This window comes from Symphalangus syndactylus, chromosome 5, assembly GCF_028878055.3.
Source record: "Symphalangus syndactylus isolate Jambi chromosome 5, NHGRI_mSymSyn1-v2.1_pri, whole genome shotgun sequence".
Taxonomy (NCBI): domain Eukaryota; kingdom Metazoa; phylum Chordata; class Mammalia; order Primates; family Hylobatidae; genus Symphalangus; species Symphalangus syndactylus.
Genome location: NC_072427.2, coordinates 65375211 through 65393007, shown reverse-complemented (window position 1 = coordinate 65393007; position 17797 = coordinate 65375211). Strand labels below are relative to the sequence as shown.

The window sequence follows — 17797 nt, the reverse complement described above, 5'->3', positions numbered from 1 at the left end:
TTTATTTATTTATTTATTTTTAGAGACAGGGTCTCACTCTGTCACCCAGGCTAGAATGCAGTGGTGCAATCGTAGTTCACTGCAGCCTCAACCTCCTGGACTCAAGTGATCCTCTTGCCTCAGTCTCTCAAGTAGCTGGGACTACAGATGCATGCTACCGTGCTTGGCTAATTAAAAAAATTTTTTTTTCTGTAGAGACAGGATCTTGCTATGTTGCCCAGGTTGGTCTTGAACTCCTGAGCTCAAACAATCCTCCAGCATCAGCCTCTGAAAGCTCTGGGATTATATGCATGAGCCACCTTGCCCAGCCTCATTAAATTTTAGTTGATATTCTTTTTATTTTTAATTAATTACTTTTAAAAGCCAGGGTCTCACTCTGTCACCCAGACTGGAGTGCAGTGGTGCAATCAGCTCACTGCAGCCTTCAACTCCTGAACCTAAGCAATCCTCCCACTTCAGCCTCCCGGTGCACACCACCATGCCTGGCTAACTAATGTTTTTACTTTGTAGAGATGAGGTCTATGTTGCTCAGGCTCGTCTCGAACTCCTGGCCTCATACAATCTTGCCACCTCCACCACCTAAAGTACTGGGATTACAGATGTGAGCCACTGCACTTGGCCTCTTTTCATCATCTGAGATGTTCTCTGTATCACTAATTTGCTCTGCTCATTCCAACTTCCCCTATATAGACTTATCCAGAAAAGTTCTCCATTGAAAGTCCTCCATTTTACAATCCAGGGTGTAAGGGACAGAGTGAGCGGGGAGGAGAGGGGAAGACACTCACCGAGATGGCAGCCACCAGCTATGACTGTGTGTCTCCTGACCTCCCTGGGCTGTCTGGTACAGGATCAGTAGGGGGCTAGGGAAGCAAGCTGGTGGGCCAGCATGACTGGTTTCTGGGGTACAAGTAAACTGGAGTCCCTTGCCAGCTCTCAGAGTAGCTAGAACCAGGTGCTTCTAGCACCTACCTCACTGCAGGTCATGTGTCCCCACTGCCTCCCTCCCTCTCGTTATCAGCTAAGAGCTGGCGCTTACCAAGACATACACAGCCTTCTCACAGGCAGCCCCAACAGGAACCCAGCCATTAGTGCGGCGGCGACGGCGGCGGCGAGGGCGTGGGCGCTGGACACGTGGCTGCTTGGGGTGGCTAGGCCTGCGGGCAGCCTTGCTCCTTGCAGTGTGCCTGCAGCTGGAGCCCGTGCGCAGACCTGACTTAGAACCGCTGGGAGGTTTGGCGCTCTGAGGGCACGCACGGGCTACTGTCTGGGGCTCCGAGGTGGGTGTCTGAAGATGGGGGACGGGCTCTGCTGCAGGTGGCACACTGGGTACAGGGCACCCCAGGAGTGGGTGGGCGGGTGAGGCTGGGTGGCCAGCTTCCGGGAGAGGAAATTCCAACTGGCCCAGGGATCTGCAGCCTTCTAGGAAAGGGAGAGAGTGGTCAGGACAGAACAAGCAGTGACCCCCATCACCCATCTGCTTTCAGGGCCTGCTCCTGTCTTAATTCTAATTGTGCAACCAAAGGCCACTGAGGTGGCCGATGGGATCAGAGGCCTTTTTCTGGTGGACTGTCAGAGTGACTCTCCAATGGGACAGGGGTGTTTCCTGATCTTGGAGATTGGCCATCTCCCCTTTTAGTCTGAAAGAGAGGTGGTTGGAACATGCTTTTTAACTCCGAACTTTTTTTTTTTTTTTTTTTAGACAAGAGTCTCACTCTGTTGCCCAGGCTAGAATGCAGTGGTGCTGTCTTGGCACACTGCAACCTCCGCCTCTCGGGTTCAAGCATTTCTCCTGCCTCAGCCTCCTGAGTAGCTGGGATTACAGGTGCCCACCACCACACCCAGCTAATTTTTTTTGTATGTTTAGTAGAGATAGGGTTTCACCATGTTAGACAGGCTGGTCTCAACCTACTGAGCTCAGGCAATCTGCCCGCCTCAGCCTCCCAAAGTGCTAGGATTACAGGCATGAGCCGCCGCGCCTGGCCCTGATATTAATTTTCTAAGGCTTTCATAATGCTTGGGAATAGGGGTTCTGGAATCAGACAGCCTGGGTTCTGCCACTTACTAGCCATGTGACTTCAGGCAAGTCCCTCTGCCCCTCAGAGCAATATAAATAGTGGTTACGAATATCATACATATTTGGTAACTAGCTGGTTTTCTTACGAACACATTAACTCATTTCATCCTTACAAAAACCCTATGAGATAGGTATCATTACCCCCATTTTAAAGAAAACTGCGACACAGAGCAGTTACTGACTCGCCCGTAGTCACATGGCTAGGGAAGTGGGGGAGAACATTTCACTCCAGGCAGTCCGGCTTCGGAGTCTGTGCTCAATTACATGCCAAGCAGCTTCCCATATGTAAAGCACTCAGAACAGTGCCTGGTACATGGTGTTTACTGGTGTCCTTATTATTAGGGAGAGGGGATAAGCGTCTAGACTTGGGGAATGGCACAAAAAAAGAAGGAAAACCCCAAGCAGCAGCCTGTTCTCATGTCGTAAGAACTCTAACTCAAGCCACAACCTGAAACAACCAGTCTGGCCAGGGCCAACTGGTCTATAAAGTTGTTTTATAGACCCCTACAAGAAAGGATGTCGGGGGAAGGGAGACCTGGAAGGTCCAGCCCTCACCTCCCCAGCAGCAGGGCAGACCTGCTGACCAGCATGTTTCATTTCCACCCAGGAAGCCGGCAGGGAGCCTGAAGAGGCAGGTGAGGATACCTCTGCCAGTTTAGGGAAGAGAAATGATTCTGGGAGTGTTTGAACAGCCAGGGCGTGGGCCTCTCAGGTGTCTGGGTCTTGTCAGGCAGGCAGACACCAAAGCTGTGGGCCCTGATCGCATTCCATCCATGTCGGGGAACTCTGCTTGTCTGTTCTCATGGTGTACCCTCTCTATCCACACCCAGCAAAGTGATGCTCAGTCTGGGCACTTCTCTTTCAAGGCCTCTATAGCCAGAACAAAGCTGCCCTGTGCAGTAGGTACCACCTACCGAGCCTGGTACCTACCACCCTTCCCATGAACGCTGAACTTGGCCAGCATGCAGAGAGTGCCGGTTTCTAGAAAGTAAGGAATTCTAGCTTTCCTCAAGGAGGGTAGAAAGGCCTTGAGAACAACTTGGTAAAAGTCCTAATTACAATATCTAACCTGCTCTTCAGAGTCTAAGAATGGGTATCCCAATGAGGAGAGAAGAGAGGCCTTCCTGTGGCCTGTACCACTGCAATGCTACCTAACTGCCAGGCCAAGAATCTCCATAGGTAGCCTGGGCAGAGCAAGGCTGTCCAGAGCTACACATGGGGCCCTGTTCTTGGGAATGCTCCTCAGCTTGGCGCACAGACTACGGGAGTTCTCACTTCTGAAAGCCCCCTACCTTCCAGTTAGCAGCCAGACCCCAAGGGAGACCCCTGCTCAGATCAACAGCCCAACCTCCTGGGATGCCATCTCTCCGAGACTCCCCAGTACATCTTGGGCCCAGGAAGCCTCACCTGCTGCAAAAGGCATTTTGTATGGGCAGCTGCCACAGGTAGCGCCAGCGCGGCTGACAGACAGGGGCAACACTCCGCAGATGCTGTAGCCATTCACTCCAGTGTCCTCACTAGAGCAGTAGCGAGAGGAGCCCCAGGGAGGGTGCTGGAAAGGGGTGCCTGAGGGCACTGAGCTCGGAGCTAAGAGGAGCCCCTCCTCGTGAGGTGCAGCCACTGGGGACAGCTTGCCCTCAGGGAGCATGGGGCAGGGCGAGTAGCCCCCACACTGCAGCCCCTCTTGGCCACAGTACAGGTAGACGCTGCCTAGAGCAGTGAGCTCAGGCCTAACACACAGGCCATTGTAGTCGGCGGGGTTGCCAGGCATTGGCAGCGGGGACAGCTGAGGTGTGAGGAAAGAGGGCTGATGCAGTTCCTGCTTAGGGGCAGGTGACTCCTCGCCTGGGCGCCCAGGCTCCGGCTTCAGAGCCGCCTGTCCACCCATCAGCAGGGGCAGGTGAGGGCGCAGCCCCAAAGGGCTCTCCAGAGCCTTGCTCAGGGGCTGATGAGATGGCTGGATGGATGGCCCACAAGGAGTTGCAGATGGCCATGGCTCATCAGGGCAGCCTTGCCAGCCGGGTGGGCCTGCAGCCTCCCCAGAGCTGGCCCCCTGCCAAGCCTTGGGATAGTTCTTGCCATTGACCTTGGGCCACTTTGGCCTCGGGGCCTTGGGTGCTGGGGGCTCAGTGGAGCGCCCATCTACTTCTGCATGGGCACGAGGCAGCCGCAGGGGTAGCTCCCGCTCCTGGCTCAGTTTTAGGAAAGCAGCTGCGTTCAGGCTAGCCAGTCTCTTGGGAGCTGGGTCTCCATCTCGGCGGGGACCTTCATCTGGTGCTGGCTCTGGAGACAGGTCCAGACTTCCTCCTCCAAGGTCCCCCAGCCGGGGCCGCTTCTTGGAGGAGGACCAGCCCCCAGTAGCACGATCACGGTCACGGCTGCGGTGGGGATCCCCCGCTCGACTGCGGCGGGTGCCTGCCAGGCTGCTGGTGTCCTCTCGCTCCAGCAGCAGGTTATTGAGAGCTTCCGCGTTGAGGGAGGCCAGGCGCCGCTTGCGGGGCTGGGCAAGGCCAGGGTCTTCACTGGATGGGGCCGGGCTGGGGGGCTTGGGCAGGTCAGGCGGTAGCTCATCAGCTTCATCTGCACTCCGGGGACCGGCCACATTCTCCAGGCGAGTCAGCAGCACTTTGCAGGCCTTGGGCTTCTCAGGAACCAATGGGCGCTTACGAAGTGGGTAGTTCTTGCGGCGCCCTGTGAGGTGACCTGGGCTCTCGGGCATGCCTGGCTCCACACCCTCAACCCCCTGCTCCATGTTGCTGTCTTCCATCTGCAGGGGCTCTCGGCGGCCAGTGGGGCCCGAACTCAGCATGGGAAGGGACTTTCTCCGAGTGTGTGTCATGGAGTACTTCCAACCTGCAGGACAGAAGGTGGGCAATGAGAGAAGCCCTCTCTGGCCTGCTCCTGCTTGCTTTCTCTCCCACTGCAGCCTACTCAGCCCCAGGTGCAGTGATCCTGGCCTACAACTACCCTGTCTCCAGTATGGATTTTCCCGGGACTCCCTCTCCAGAGTGTGAAGGTGCAGTGGAATCAAGCTACCAGCAGCTGTGCAAGGACTGGTTCTTCCTCTTTCCTTTTAGCCTAGGGTATCTCTGAACTAAGCCCCTGAAGAGCCTAGGGAGCAATGCAGACCCCAGGGACAGGGGATAGGAGGAGCTGGTGGCAAAGCTCTTTGTTCTCCCCCTGTCCTTCTCTCACTAGATACTCATCACAGGATGGGAGGAGGCTCTGAAGACAGAGCCTCCCAAGATGGGGGACTGGGTGGTAGAAGTCCATTTATTCTTTCTTCTTTTTTTGAGAGACGGAGTCTCGCTGGAGTGCAGTGGCGAGATCTCAGCTCACTGCAAGCTCCGCCTCCCAGGTTCACGCCATTCTCCTGCCTCAGCCTCTCGGGTAGCTGGGACTACAGGTGCCCGCCACCACGCCCGGCTAAATTTTTTTTTGTATTTTTAGTAGAGAGGGGTTTCACCGTGTTAGCCAGGATGGTCTCTATCTCCTGACCTCGTGATCTGCCTGCCTCGGCCTCCCAAAGTGCTGGGATTACAGGCGTGAGCCACTGCGCCCGGCCAGGAGTCCATCTATTCTTCCAAAAGTATAACCAAGGCATTAACAACCCCCTCCCCAAACGCAGGGCTTCTGAGGTTGGCCACAGGAGGACAAGAAGACAGACAGTGAAGAGTTGAGATGGGGAACCTGCCTGCTGGGCCATGAAGGCAAAGTTCAGTCTCTGAGGACTCCTCCCCTGGCACATAAAGCAAGACTGCCACAACCTGGGTCTAGCTGGAAAAGCTCTATCAAGGGTGAAGTCCTGGCTTTGAGGGGCCTGTGGTGGAGAAGTTTCAGCTTTGAGGGGCCCATGGTGGAGACGTCTCAGGTTTGAGGGGCCCATGGTGGAGAAGTCTCATTTGAACTTTGGTTCAAATTCCAGGCAAGAGCAGCCCAAAGGGTGCCAGTACCCAGGGCAAGGGTAACAGTAAGGCCGGGATCAGCATATTCCTGGGGGTAGAGAAAACCCAGGGACTGTGCGTAGACCTGCCACACAGCTTTAAACCCCTGCCGGCCACAAAGAGTTGGGAAAAGAAAGTACCAAAGAGAAGCACTAACACAGGAGACAAATGAGCTGCCTTGTTAGTTGTGCTCGGTTCTCCCTCTTTGTAGGCAGGGGCAGGATGCAAGGAGGTGGGGAAGAGTCTCAGGAAGCCCAGAGCCCCTGACAGAAAATGCAAATGACCAGGAATCATCCCCTAACTTTGCTTGGCAAAACACTCCAACATACACCTGCAGCAGCCTGGGTCCCAGTTCTGAGTGAGAAGCCGGAGCTGGCTGTGCACTGGAAGCTGGCATGGCCGAGACAATGAAGAACTCCAGGGGGCGGTGGTCAGAGACTACGGGGCTGTTCACTTCCTACCACTCAACCCAAAGCACAGGGGCTGTCAAATAAGGTGCCAGACAAGTTCTGTCCCTCACCAGGCACCCCTGCGACCCATCCCCACCCAGCAGGCCCAGGCTTTTCAGCTTAATTTCCCCACTGCTATTGCTGTTCACACTCATTCTACAGAGGAACTGAGAGCAGTCCCTGCTGGGCCAGGATTTAACCCTGAAAGTCTCAAGCCTGAGGGCTCCCAGGGATTCCTGAATCTTTCCCTGTTAGCTCCCATGGCCTTGGGCCAGTGGGTGGGGTCACTGGACACCTCCTCTCCAGAGACATGCTGCATTGAGAAAGAGTGCTCAGAAAACCAGGCTGAGGGTGGTGTGGGCAACCTTCACCCCTGAGAAAGGACACGGAAAACTGGAAAGGAGAGGCAGCATGCCAGGCTTTGCTCTGGACACGTGCGGGGACTTGCCACTGCTCAGAGACCAGGCCCCGGGCAAGACAGAGTCACAGAAGGCAAACCCATTCATTCCTGAAGCACAGACGGAGAGCTCCTAAAAAATCCCAGGCATCTGCTAGGCTCCATAAGTCTCTTTCCTGCTTCTAATCAGGGTGACCACCCATCCCTGTCTGCTCAGCAGGCTTATTGGCAATGCCCGGCATGGTGGCTCATGCCCATAATCCCCACACTTTGGGAAGCCCAGGCGGATGGATCATGATGTCAGGAGATCAAGACCATCCTGGCTAATACAGTGAAACCCTGTCTCTATTAAAAATACAAAAAAAAAAAAAAATTCAGCCGGGCATGCTGGCATGAGCCTGTAGTCCCAGCTACTTGGGAGGCTGAAGCAGGAGAATCACTTGAACCCAGGAGGTGGAGGTTGCAGTGAGCCAAGATCGTGCCACTGCACTCCAGCCTGGGCGACAGAGTGAGATTCCATCTCAAAACAACAACAACAACAACAACAACAACAACAACAAAATCCCAATTCCTATAACCCACAGGCCCTTCTCTCATATCCAGGCACCCCTGTGCTGGAGGTGGAGGAGCATGCAACGAGAAGCAGCAGAAGCACATCAGTATTTCCTAGGGAGCCCAGGTCCAGCCCTCCCCAACTCCTAAACGGCCTGGAGGTGATGCATGAGTGAACAGACCATGCATTTGAGAAGGGGCCAAAGCCCCTCAACAGGCCCCAAGTTACCAGAGGGGCTGGGCCTGGGAACGGCTGGGAGCCAAGGTGGAGATCACCTGGGCTTGTCGTCTTTGAGGATAAGGACACAAAGTACAGAGTGAGGAGAAGGCGGCTGGGAAAGACAGCACAGGGAGGTGCTGTCAGGCCTGGCTACTGGAAGTGTTCTTAGCAGGGGGATGATTGGCCACCCCTGACCTCCTGCTGGCTGGGAGACTGGCTGCATGGACAGATGGTCCTCAGATCTCGGGATAGTTGTCCCCACTCAGTCTTCCCCTCTCAACACACAGAGGTCTCAAGCAGAGAGAGGTGGGAAGGGAGTCAGTGCCTTGACTACACAGCTTCCACTTTCAGGAGTCTGAGCCCAGAACCTTTGAGAATCTGTTCCCTGTGGACTAATCTTGCTCTTTAACCTCTCATTCAGCTTTCCAGTCCCTCAGGGACAACCACTACTCCCCTGGGGGGTAGGGTGCTGACGATCCCGGGAAGCCTCTGAATCACAGGGAGCGAGTCACATTTCCAAATTGAGCAGAACAGCCTCCTGCTAGCCTCCCTAAAATCTGCCAAATCCCCTGGCACTCGCTAAAAACACCCAAGGCCATCAAAAGCACATCGCAAAACAACTCCTAGCTTTCCTGTGGTGCAAAGTCCAGCCACTCAGCATCCTAAGGAGAGGCTGGGGTCTGCTGCCTGCCTCTCGCTGCACTCCATTCTGGGGAGAGCATGTGTGAGTCATGCTTTGAAGCCAGTCGAAGAAGCAAGAAGCTCGGCTGCAACTTTTTCCCTGGGGTGGGGCTGGATGGAGGGGCTACAAGCCTGCCAGGGTCCCTCCAACCCACAAGGGATGGCCCAGCTATCGGGCTGGTTGGGGAGAGGGGATCCCAGCAAGGTAGCAGGCTTGGTTCCCCTCTCCTAACCGCGCCAATCCTCCTGCTGCCCCTCTCACTTATACACTAGCCACCCAGAAACTTTCAACCACTGCTAGGGGACAAGGTGCGCTGGGTGCTCTCAGCACTATCCCCTCCTCTCTGGGAAGCTGTGTCCTCCCAGACACGCACGGGTGGTCCATGCCCTCTTGGGAAGGTCTCTAGGAGGGATTCCCAGGGCACTTTCTTGACACTAAAAGATGTCAAGAAAGCTCTCGCTGGAGAAAACCAGTCTGATTGTCCCCAGCTCTGACACAGCTGCCAGAAAGGATAGCGGCTGGCTGGTGGGCATCCAGGCTAAAGACCCAGAGAACCACAGGTTGAATCCCAAATCCTCAGAAGTGTACTCTAAAGACAGTAAGTAAACAGGCCACCTTCACCTCAGGGGCATCAGGATCTCAAAATCGAGGGGGAGGTCAGACCCAGCTAAACTGTCACAGTAGGGTCTGGGTGTAGTCATCTCCACAGAAGCAGAAAGGGACAGACAGATGCCCTGCTCTGGCCCTCAAGCTGCAGCAGCACCATACACCAACCCCACCAGCACGAGCAGAGCACAACCAAGGTGCTTCATGCCGGGCTGAAGGTTCAAGGGAGAGTCAGAGGCCCAGGGGAGCACGGGGTGCTGGCACTGCTCTGGGGAAACAAGGGTGAGGGCCTGGAAGGGCAGGTCACAGCCCAGATCACTCCCACAAGCAGAGGCTGCCTGGGGCAGGAAGTGGCCCTCAGTTGTGGTTGCTGCTCTCCCCTTACCCACCCAGCTCTGGGTTGCACCCCGCACACCATCCTGAGGGTTTCGGGACTACACTTTAAATTTTGCTTTTCAGGCTTCTTTGGTTTTTCGTTTTTGTTGTTTTTTGTTTTTGTCTGAGACAGGGTCTTGCTTTGTTGCTCAGGCTGGAGTACAGTCGCGCAATCATGGCTCATGGTAGCCTCGAACTCCCAGACTCAAGTGATCCTTCCACCTCAGCCTCCCGAGTAACTGAGACTATAAGCGCGTGACACCATGCCCAGGTAATTTGGTAGAGACAGGCTGCGGGAGGTGGGGGGTGCGGGGGGTAGAGGGCCTCACTATGTTGTCCAGGCTGGTCTCAAACTCCTAGGCTCAAGTAATCCTTCCGCCTTGGCCTCCCACAGTGCTGGGATTACAGGCATGAGCCACTACACCCAGCCCAGTTTATTTTTAATGAGAGGGAGGGATTCAGGGGAGCCTTAGACAAGGGCAGATCAGGTCATCTGGGTGAGGGCTGGGAAGGACCCTGCCCCATTAGAAGCCACCTCCTTCCAATTACAGCTAAAACCACAACTGGAGCTGAGTTAAGCATTGCCCTCCTCTGCATTCTCTCTTGGAATAACCCCTCCCATCCGTGAAAGGAATAAAACACTTGTCATGAGCACTGAATTTCTTGAATCTTCTATCAGAGAAGAAATGCGGCAAGAGCACAAAACCAGGCTCCTTTTCACTTAAAGTTAGTTGCTGTTACTTTATGGAGAAACAGGTGAAGCTGCTGAAATTCTTATGGTAAAGCCAGGTAAAGACATAGCTGGTAGTGAATCTCTTAAAGAGCTGGTAAAGCAGAAAGAACCAAAGCATTGAGTCAGGCAGACCTAGATTTAAATGCTCTGTCCCTCCTGAGCAATGTATTTAACTTTTCCAAACTCCAGATCCCTCATCTAAGATGGATATACCAAAAAGAGTCTTCCTTAAGAGCGGTGGTAAGCAGAGGCAGGCAGGCCAACCTCCCCCATCCTTCCAACCCAACAGAGGAGGGCAGCTGGCCCTGGCTGGCCATTCCCCACAGCAGGAGCCCGGGACAGATTCCTCCTACCCCAGTGAGAAATCTGAAAACCCAAGCTTGCACCTGAACTTTGCTCTGCCACTATTCCACTAAAAACACCTAAGTGCCCACCCCAAGGAAAGATAATAATGATGACACTCCTCCTTTTCCCTTGCAGGACCCAGTGTGGGGTGAGTTGGGGGGGGGTTCAGTTTACAACTCAGCAAGAGGGCCGGGGCAGAAACTATCCCAACAGACCCTGAACAACAGCTCTGTGCCTCTGAGAAATACTCAACTCTACAGTGAAAGGCCAAGTTCCTCAGATGCTAACGGCAGGGCTAAACCCACAACGTGAGGTCAGAGGGTGTGCGTCCTGCCTGTCTTGCCACCTGAATGAGGCTTCAGTGCAGGCACCCATGCAGAGCAGAAGTCTCAGCTCCACAGCACAAAGCTGCAAGGAGCACTGTCCTCAAAGAGAGAGAGAGCAGGGACCTCAGCCACCAGCCCTGCCTCCTCAGTGCCCATTCAGCCTCACTTGCTGCGGGCACTCAATTCATTCTGCAACCAGACTGGGAGCCTAAAAACACCTGGGCAAGAAGCACGAAGTGCAGCTGAAAGGAATTGGCCTGATCCATCTGGACACAGGCTTGCTTTTAGACTGCCCTCAGGTCTGGTGGCTGGGGCTGAGGTCAAGAGAAACAAGAGTATACCTCTCATATCTAGAAGTTGCTGTACAACACACAGATCCCTGAGTGAGGAGAGTGGGCAGAGAGCATTGTGTTTTAATCATACCAGTGTTCTGCCTTATGAACTTTAACCTGACAAATTAGAAGGTAATCACTTGCAATAAAAAACTAGTCTTTAGAGGCTTTCTTAAAAGGCACATGTCCCTACTTTAGGCAACGTGCCTTCCCCCAGCTTCTTCCCAGTACACAACTCCTGTGTGCATAAGGTAGACCTGCATCCACAGGTGCTAGCCCAGCTAAGCCTGCCTCTCATTCTCAGGCACACAGCACCTCTTGTGACCTTTGCCCATTCAGCCAACATTTGCTGGCCCCCCACAGCAGAGGGGAGACCTGTGTGGGGCTGGAAGCCATTTCACGCCACTGCTAATCCTATGTGGCCTTAGTCAACGGCTTGAACTCTGAGCCTTGGTTTCCTTGTCTACACAGCAAGGTTGTGAGGATTAAATTAAAGAAGAATGTGTGTAAAGTGCCTAGCAGAGTTCCTGGAATACAGTAGGTTCTCAATACAAGCTCATTTGTTTTCTCTTTCCCCTACAAGCACCAGACTGAGTGCTGGAAAAAATGCAAAAGACTAAGAGTTGGAGCATGGGCTGGTAGGAAGACAGAACAAGATAGTGTGACAAGGGCTATAATGGACTGTTCAGAGCTTGGCTGAGGGGTTCCCCCAAGGCAGCTTCTCAGAGGGTACATATGAGCCAGGCATTTAGACACTGAGGGCCTACTTTATGCCACGTGTACCGTGGGAACAAAAGCCCAGTAGGGAGTGGGCAGCACTCTGAGAAATTCATTTCATAAATGTTTGGATGCAGGAAGGGGTGACAAACAAAACCTAAAGTCTTTTTTTTTTTTTTTTTTTTTTTTTTGAGACGGGAGTTTATGCTCTTGTTGCCCAGGCTGGTGTGCAATGGCGCGATCTCGGCTCACTGCAACCTCTGCCTCCTGGGTTCAAGTGATTCTCCTGCCTCAGCCTCCCGAGTAGCTGGGATTACAGTCGCCCACCACCACGCCCAGCTAATTTTTGTATTTTTAGCAGAGACAGGTTTTCACCATGCTGGTCAGACTGGTCTCGAACTCCTGACCTCAAGTGATCTGCCTGCCTCGGATTCCCAAAGTGTTAGGATTACAAATGTGAGCCACTGCGCCCGGCCCAAAAGCTAAAGTCTTTTTTTTTTTTTTTTTTTTTTTTTTTTTTGAGACGGAGTCTCGCTCTGTCACCCAGGCTGGAGTGCAGTGGCGCGATCTCGGCTCACTGCAAGCTCCACCTCCTGGGTTCACGCCATTCTCCTGCCTCAGCCTCTCCGAGTAGCTGGGACTACAGGTGCCCACCACCACGCCCGGCTAATTTTTTTTGTATTTTTAGTAGAGACGGGGTTTCACCGTGGTCTCGATCTCCTGACCTCGTGATCCGCCCGCCTCGGCCTCCCAAAGTGCTGGGATTACAAGCGTGAGCCACTGCGCCCGGCCAAGCTAAAGTCTTAAAGCAGGAAACAAATGCAACTTTTCCCAGACTCGCCCCTATTGGCTCCATGTAGGATGACTCCAGGCAGGGGCTGGGGGGCACCCCTTAACTCTGGGCTAAGGCTCCCTCAGACCCTCCCATCCAGATGCCACACTGCCCAGGATCAGCCAGAGGCAAACCTACACCTGCAGCAAGACTCATTTGCTCTGAGCAGCTAACAATGTGGGAGGAATAAAACAGGGGACAGGGCACCCCAAAGCTCAGCAACTGGCCTCAGCAGAACCGGGGAAAACCTTGTGCTACTGATGCACCATTCTTCAAAAAACATGAACAGCTCACCAGCCTTCTCCAAGCACCTGCCCAGGAATGGCAAAGAACGTGTGTTGGTTCAACCACCAGGACATTACATGGACCAACAACTTAGATTTCTAAAATGGCCTGCCAAGACTACAGGTGCTAGCTCTAGTCCTGAACAGAAACTAGCCAGCCAGGCCAAGATGGAGCTCTGCCTCCAGCCTCCTCAGCAGAGCACTAACCTCCTGAATGAACCAGCTGTGAGGAACAAGATCCAAGACCAGGCCTCCCCCACACTCCACTAGCAGGAGTAGAATCGCAAGGCAGATCCTATCAGAGTTATGGGCACCCTACCCAAATATCACTCACCTAACTAGTTAAGTGGCTAGTGCCACCTCCAATAGGATGCCAGCCCTATGGGGACAGGTAGGCTCTGTCTTCCTTAACAGTAAATCCCACCCACATGACTTAATAAGAGCTTAATAAGAATAAATGAAGATCTGGCTGTCCACCTGCCCCACCCTGTGTAAAAATCTTTATCCTAGACTTAGAGCACCACTTGGAGCTCAAGACAAGAGCCATCTGACCTCCAAACTCTCCTCCATCCCCAGGAGTCCACTGTGCATCTTCAGTTTAATCCACAGTGCAACAAGGTTACAATAGGAAATCTCTTGTATTTTCATGGCACAACCCTCCTTCATTACCATCCATTTTCATTTTCTTTTCTTTCCTTTTTTTTTTGAGACAGGGTCTTGCTCTGTCACCCAGGCTGTAGTAGTAGTGCAGTGGCACAATTATAGCTCACTGTAGCCTCGAATTCCTGGGCTCAAACAATCCTCCTACCTCAGCCTCCCGAGTAGTTGAGATTACAGGCACACACCACCATGCCTGGCTAATTTTTAAATTTATTTTTATTTTTGTAGAGACAAGGTCTCACTATGTTGCCCAGGCTGGTCTCAAAGTCCTAGCCTCAAGTGATCCTCCCATTTCAGCATCCCAAAGTGCTGGGATTACAGGCATGAGTCACCATGCCTGGCCTCATCCTCTTTCTTCTCTTTCCCAAGTTGCCCAGCTACCTCTGGAAAGCATTCCACTGGCTGTGGCTGCCCCTAAACCATTAAGCAAGTGAATGTAGTACTACAGACACGTATATCAAGACAAAGAATGTCACAGATATGTGAAATCGGGAGCAAAGAACTAAAGTTAGCATTATCAGTCCCCAGACGCCCTAAGTGTGCAGGGTTGGAAATTTCTGATTCACTGCAGAAGTGACTACTGTAAAAGGATGGTCAATGTTTGTCAAGCACTCACTATGCACCTGGCGAGGTCCTAAGCACACTACATTCACTATCTCATTTATCTTCACAACAGCCTTATGAGCTAGTTGTTACCATTTCATCCTAACAAGGAAAAAAAAACAGGTACAAAGAGTTAAAAGGAAGGCTGGGTGCGGTGGCTCACGCCTGTAATCCCAGAACTTTGGGAGGCCGAGGTGGGTGGCTGAGGCTGGGAGTTCAAGGCCAGTCTGACCAACATGGAGAAACCCCGTCTCTACTAAAAATACAAAAATTAGCCGGGCGTGGTGGCACATGCCTGTAATCCCAGCTACCTGGAAGGCAGAGGTTGCGGTGAGCCGAGATCGCACCATTGCACTCCAGCCTGGGCAACAAGAGTGAAACTCCGTCTCAACAAAAAAAAAAAAAGAGAGTTAAAAAGAGATGCTGGGTGGGAGTGGTGGCTCACACCTGTAACCTATAATCCCTGTGCTGTGGGAGGCCAGGAGTTAAGAGACCAGCCTGGGCAATACAGTGAGACCCTGTCTCTACAAAAATAAAAAATTAGTCGGGCATGGTGGTGTGTGCCTGTAGTCCCAGCTACTTAGGAGGCTGAGGTAGGAGGATGGCTTGAGCCCGGTAGGTGGAGGTTGTAATGAACCACGATCACGCCATTGTACTCCGGACTCGGTGAGAGAGCTGGCTCTTAAGAAAGAAAAAGTTGCTAGGATTGAGGACAGAGGTGAGCCATCCCGGCCTCTACACCAAGGCCCACACTTCCTGCACTGCAACACACTGCCTCTACTTAGGGCATCACAGGAGAGCTGCTGGATCACAGACCAAGATGCAAGATAACTTGCACGTTATTTTATTTTTCTGTGCTTTAATTATTGGCATTAACACACATTATTAGTTTTCCCACCACAGAGGAACTAAAGATGTACTCCAATTAAATGGCATCTATGGGCTAGAACATAAATACAATTAAAAAAATTTTTTTTGAAAGAAACTTTTTTTTTTTTGAGATGGCGTCTTGCTCTGTCATCCAGGTCGTGCAGTGGCGCGATCTCGGCTCACTGCAACCTCCGCCTCCCGGGTTCAAGCGATTCTCCTGCCTCAGCCTCCTGAGTTGCTGGGACTATAGGCGCCCACCACCATGCCCGGCTAATTTTTGTATTTTTAGTAGAGACGGGGTTTCACCATGTTGGCCAGGATGGTCTCGATCTTCTGACCTCGTGATCCACCTGCCTCCCAAAGTGCTGGGATTATAGGCGTGAGCCACTGCACCTGGCCGAAACAAACATTTTATATCCTAGAAAAAGGTGAGATGCTAAGAAGTTAAGTCTGGGCTAAATAAATAAATGAATAAATGAGACAGCTTCAAAGATACGTTGTCCTGATTTTATACTAAATCCAGAAAAAGGTAACCCCCAACCATGCATCTATCCAATATCTCTCGTCTCAGGTGAAATTCCCTTCCCCCAGCCCAGACTGCAATGAAGACTAAAAACTGGTCATCATGCTCTAAACTGTCATCTTAACATACAAAGACATATTAACTGCCCCTTGTCTACCTCTCTCTGGGCCACATAAATTCAAGTCCTTTCAATTTCTCTGGAGATTATCTCTCAGTTATTCAATCATTTTTATTTTTATTTATTTATTTATTTATTTTGGAGACAGAGTCTTCCTCTGTCGCCCAGACTGGAGTGCACTGGTGCGATCTGCAACCTCTGCCTCCTAGGTTCAAGCAATTCTCCTGCCTCAGCCTCCTGAGTAGCTGGAATTACAGGTGTATGCTACCACACCTGGCTCATTTTTGTATTTTTAGTAGAGACGGGGTTTCAGCATGTTGGCCAGGCTGGTCTTGAACTCCTGACCTCAAGTGATCCACCCGCCTCAGCCTCCCAAAGTGCTGGGATTAAAGGTGTGAGCCACGGCACCTGGCCTCAATCATTTTTATAATTCTTTTTTACATTCTACCCCTCCAGGCACAAAGCAGGAGATACCCCTGACTACTGAGGAAGGCCCTGCTGGCCCTGACTATGGTGGAAATGTGACTTCACCCCTCCTTCGGGCATACTTGTTAGGATCTCCTGGCATCAAGCGGCACCCTAATAATACCTTTCCCACGATTTCTACATAGGTCCTCTAAAAAACAGTAATTCACCTCTAAACCACCTGGCCACATGAGAATGTGATTAAACACTGTGGACAGGTAACCAGAGTTGGAGAAGGGTCTGTGTGGGCTGCCCCTCTCCACTGCACGCAGGAAGCTGAAAAAGCTGCACCGATGGAGGCTAAGAGTCCCCAAAAGGCATTGGAGATGGAACAAAAGTAGGAGCCATCAACACCACTCCAGGTGAGATCCCTGGGGTCAAGAGAATGGCAGAAAGGCAGGTCCCATTCTCCTTACCCAAGGACAGGAGGTCAAAGCACCTCTTTTCCCCAAACCCACTGGAAAAGGAACACATGCAAGAAAAAATATTGAGACCCAAGTTCCTGCCTGACATTGATAACGTGACTAAGAAAAGTCACTTGTTTTTTTCAGTCAGCTAACTTGGTCACAGTGCTTAGAAATAAGTTCCCAATTCAAATCAGCGAGGCTGAGAGACAAACCCCTTTTTTTCTCCTGGTGGACTGGGCCTGCAGAGGATCTTAAAGACAATGTTATTTTTTTGTGTGGGGGGGACACTGAGTCAAGTGAATAACCATCCTTGCAGGTGTTTCCCACTGGGAAAAATGAAATCTGATGACCCCACTCCCACCCACAGGGACACAACACAAAGTCCTGGATGTGACTGTACTCCAGGGCCTGCTTACCAAGTCACCTGGGGCAGGACACCAACACCCCTGTTGGAACCCCAGGGCTGGGCCGGTGTTCAGTGAGGGTGCTTGTCAGGCCGTCTGGCCCTTAGCAGACCATGTGCAGCCTCACTGCTGCTGGTGCTCTTCCTCCTCCTCCTTTTTAGCCATTTTACTGCTCATTAGTGGCAGTACCAGGAGGTGGGCAGGGGAACATAAAGGAGCTGAAATTCAAACCAGCCCATTTTACACCAGTTAGGTGCCTCCCATAAAACCGCGCAAGATTTCTTCATCCAAGACCTCCCTGTCCTCTGTCCCGTGGAGGTCTAAGCAGCCTGAGGGGTCAGGAGCTACACAATCTCCAGACCCCAGGATCAGGAGCCTCTACCTCTAATTATCATGAGCTCTTGACTGCACATGGTATTTTCTGTCACTTCAGGGTTAACAGGCATTTCCAGCCATGAGCTGGCCCATCAAGTCAAGGCCAGGAAACCTGCAGAGCGGGAGTGCTGGGGCTGCCCTCAGAACCGAAGCACACTCTCCTCCTTGTCCCTCCAAAGTCCCCGGCACAATGGCAAGTTCACAAAGGAAGTGAGCCTTGCCAGACTGTGCTAGCAAATTCCCATAAATACTTGGGTCGGGGTAGTACTGCTTATGTAAAATGCTTCCCCATTGAGAGATGCTGCTTTATTTACATTCTTCGCAACCCATTCATAAAAAGGAGGCCCTTTAATGTCGGGGCTGTTCGTATAATGCTCCATAAACTCGGCAGCTTCGCCTGGCAGCCTTAGTTCAACACAGGCTACTTCTCAACTCCAGAGACTTTTTTTCCTTAAGGTTTTTTTTCTCCTTAATGACTCACCTTGCGACAGGGTGCTGAGGCCA

At 52.2% G+C, this 17797-nt stretch overlaps 1 protein-coding gene across 8 annotated transcripts in view; it reads right to left on the bottom strand.

The window, feature by feature from the left end:
• BAHD1 (bromo adjacent homology domain containing 1) overlaps positions 1 to 17797 on the bottom strand; it is a 28496-nt gene that overhangs the window by 4944 nt on the left and 5755 nt on the right. For 4 of the 8 annotated variants that reach the window (XM_063639098.1, XM_063639102.1, XM_063639097.1 and 1 more), the window contains exons 2-3: positions 3482 to 4927; positions 1037 to 1416 (exon numbers count right to left, since the gene is read on the bottom strand). In XM_063639098.1, the coding sequence (XP_063495168.1) occupies positions 1037 to 1416; positions 3482 to 4913 (1812 nt within the window). In that variant the 5' untranslated portion in view covers positions 4914 to 4927. Of the gene's footprint in view, positions 1 to 1036; positions 1420 to 3481; positions 4928 to 17797 lie in introns of all 8 variants that reach the window. The other 4 variants (XM_063639100.1, XM_055278696.2, XM_055278695.2 and 1 more) reach the window with 1 other exon arrangement.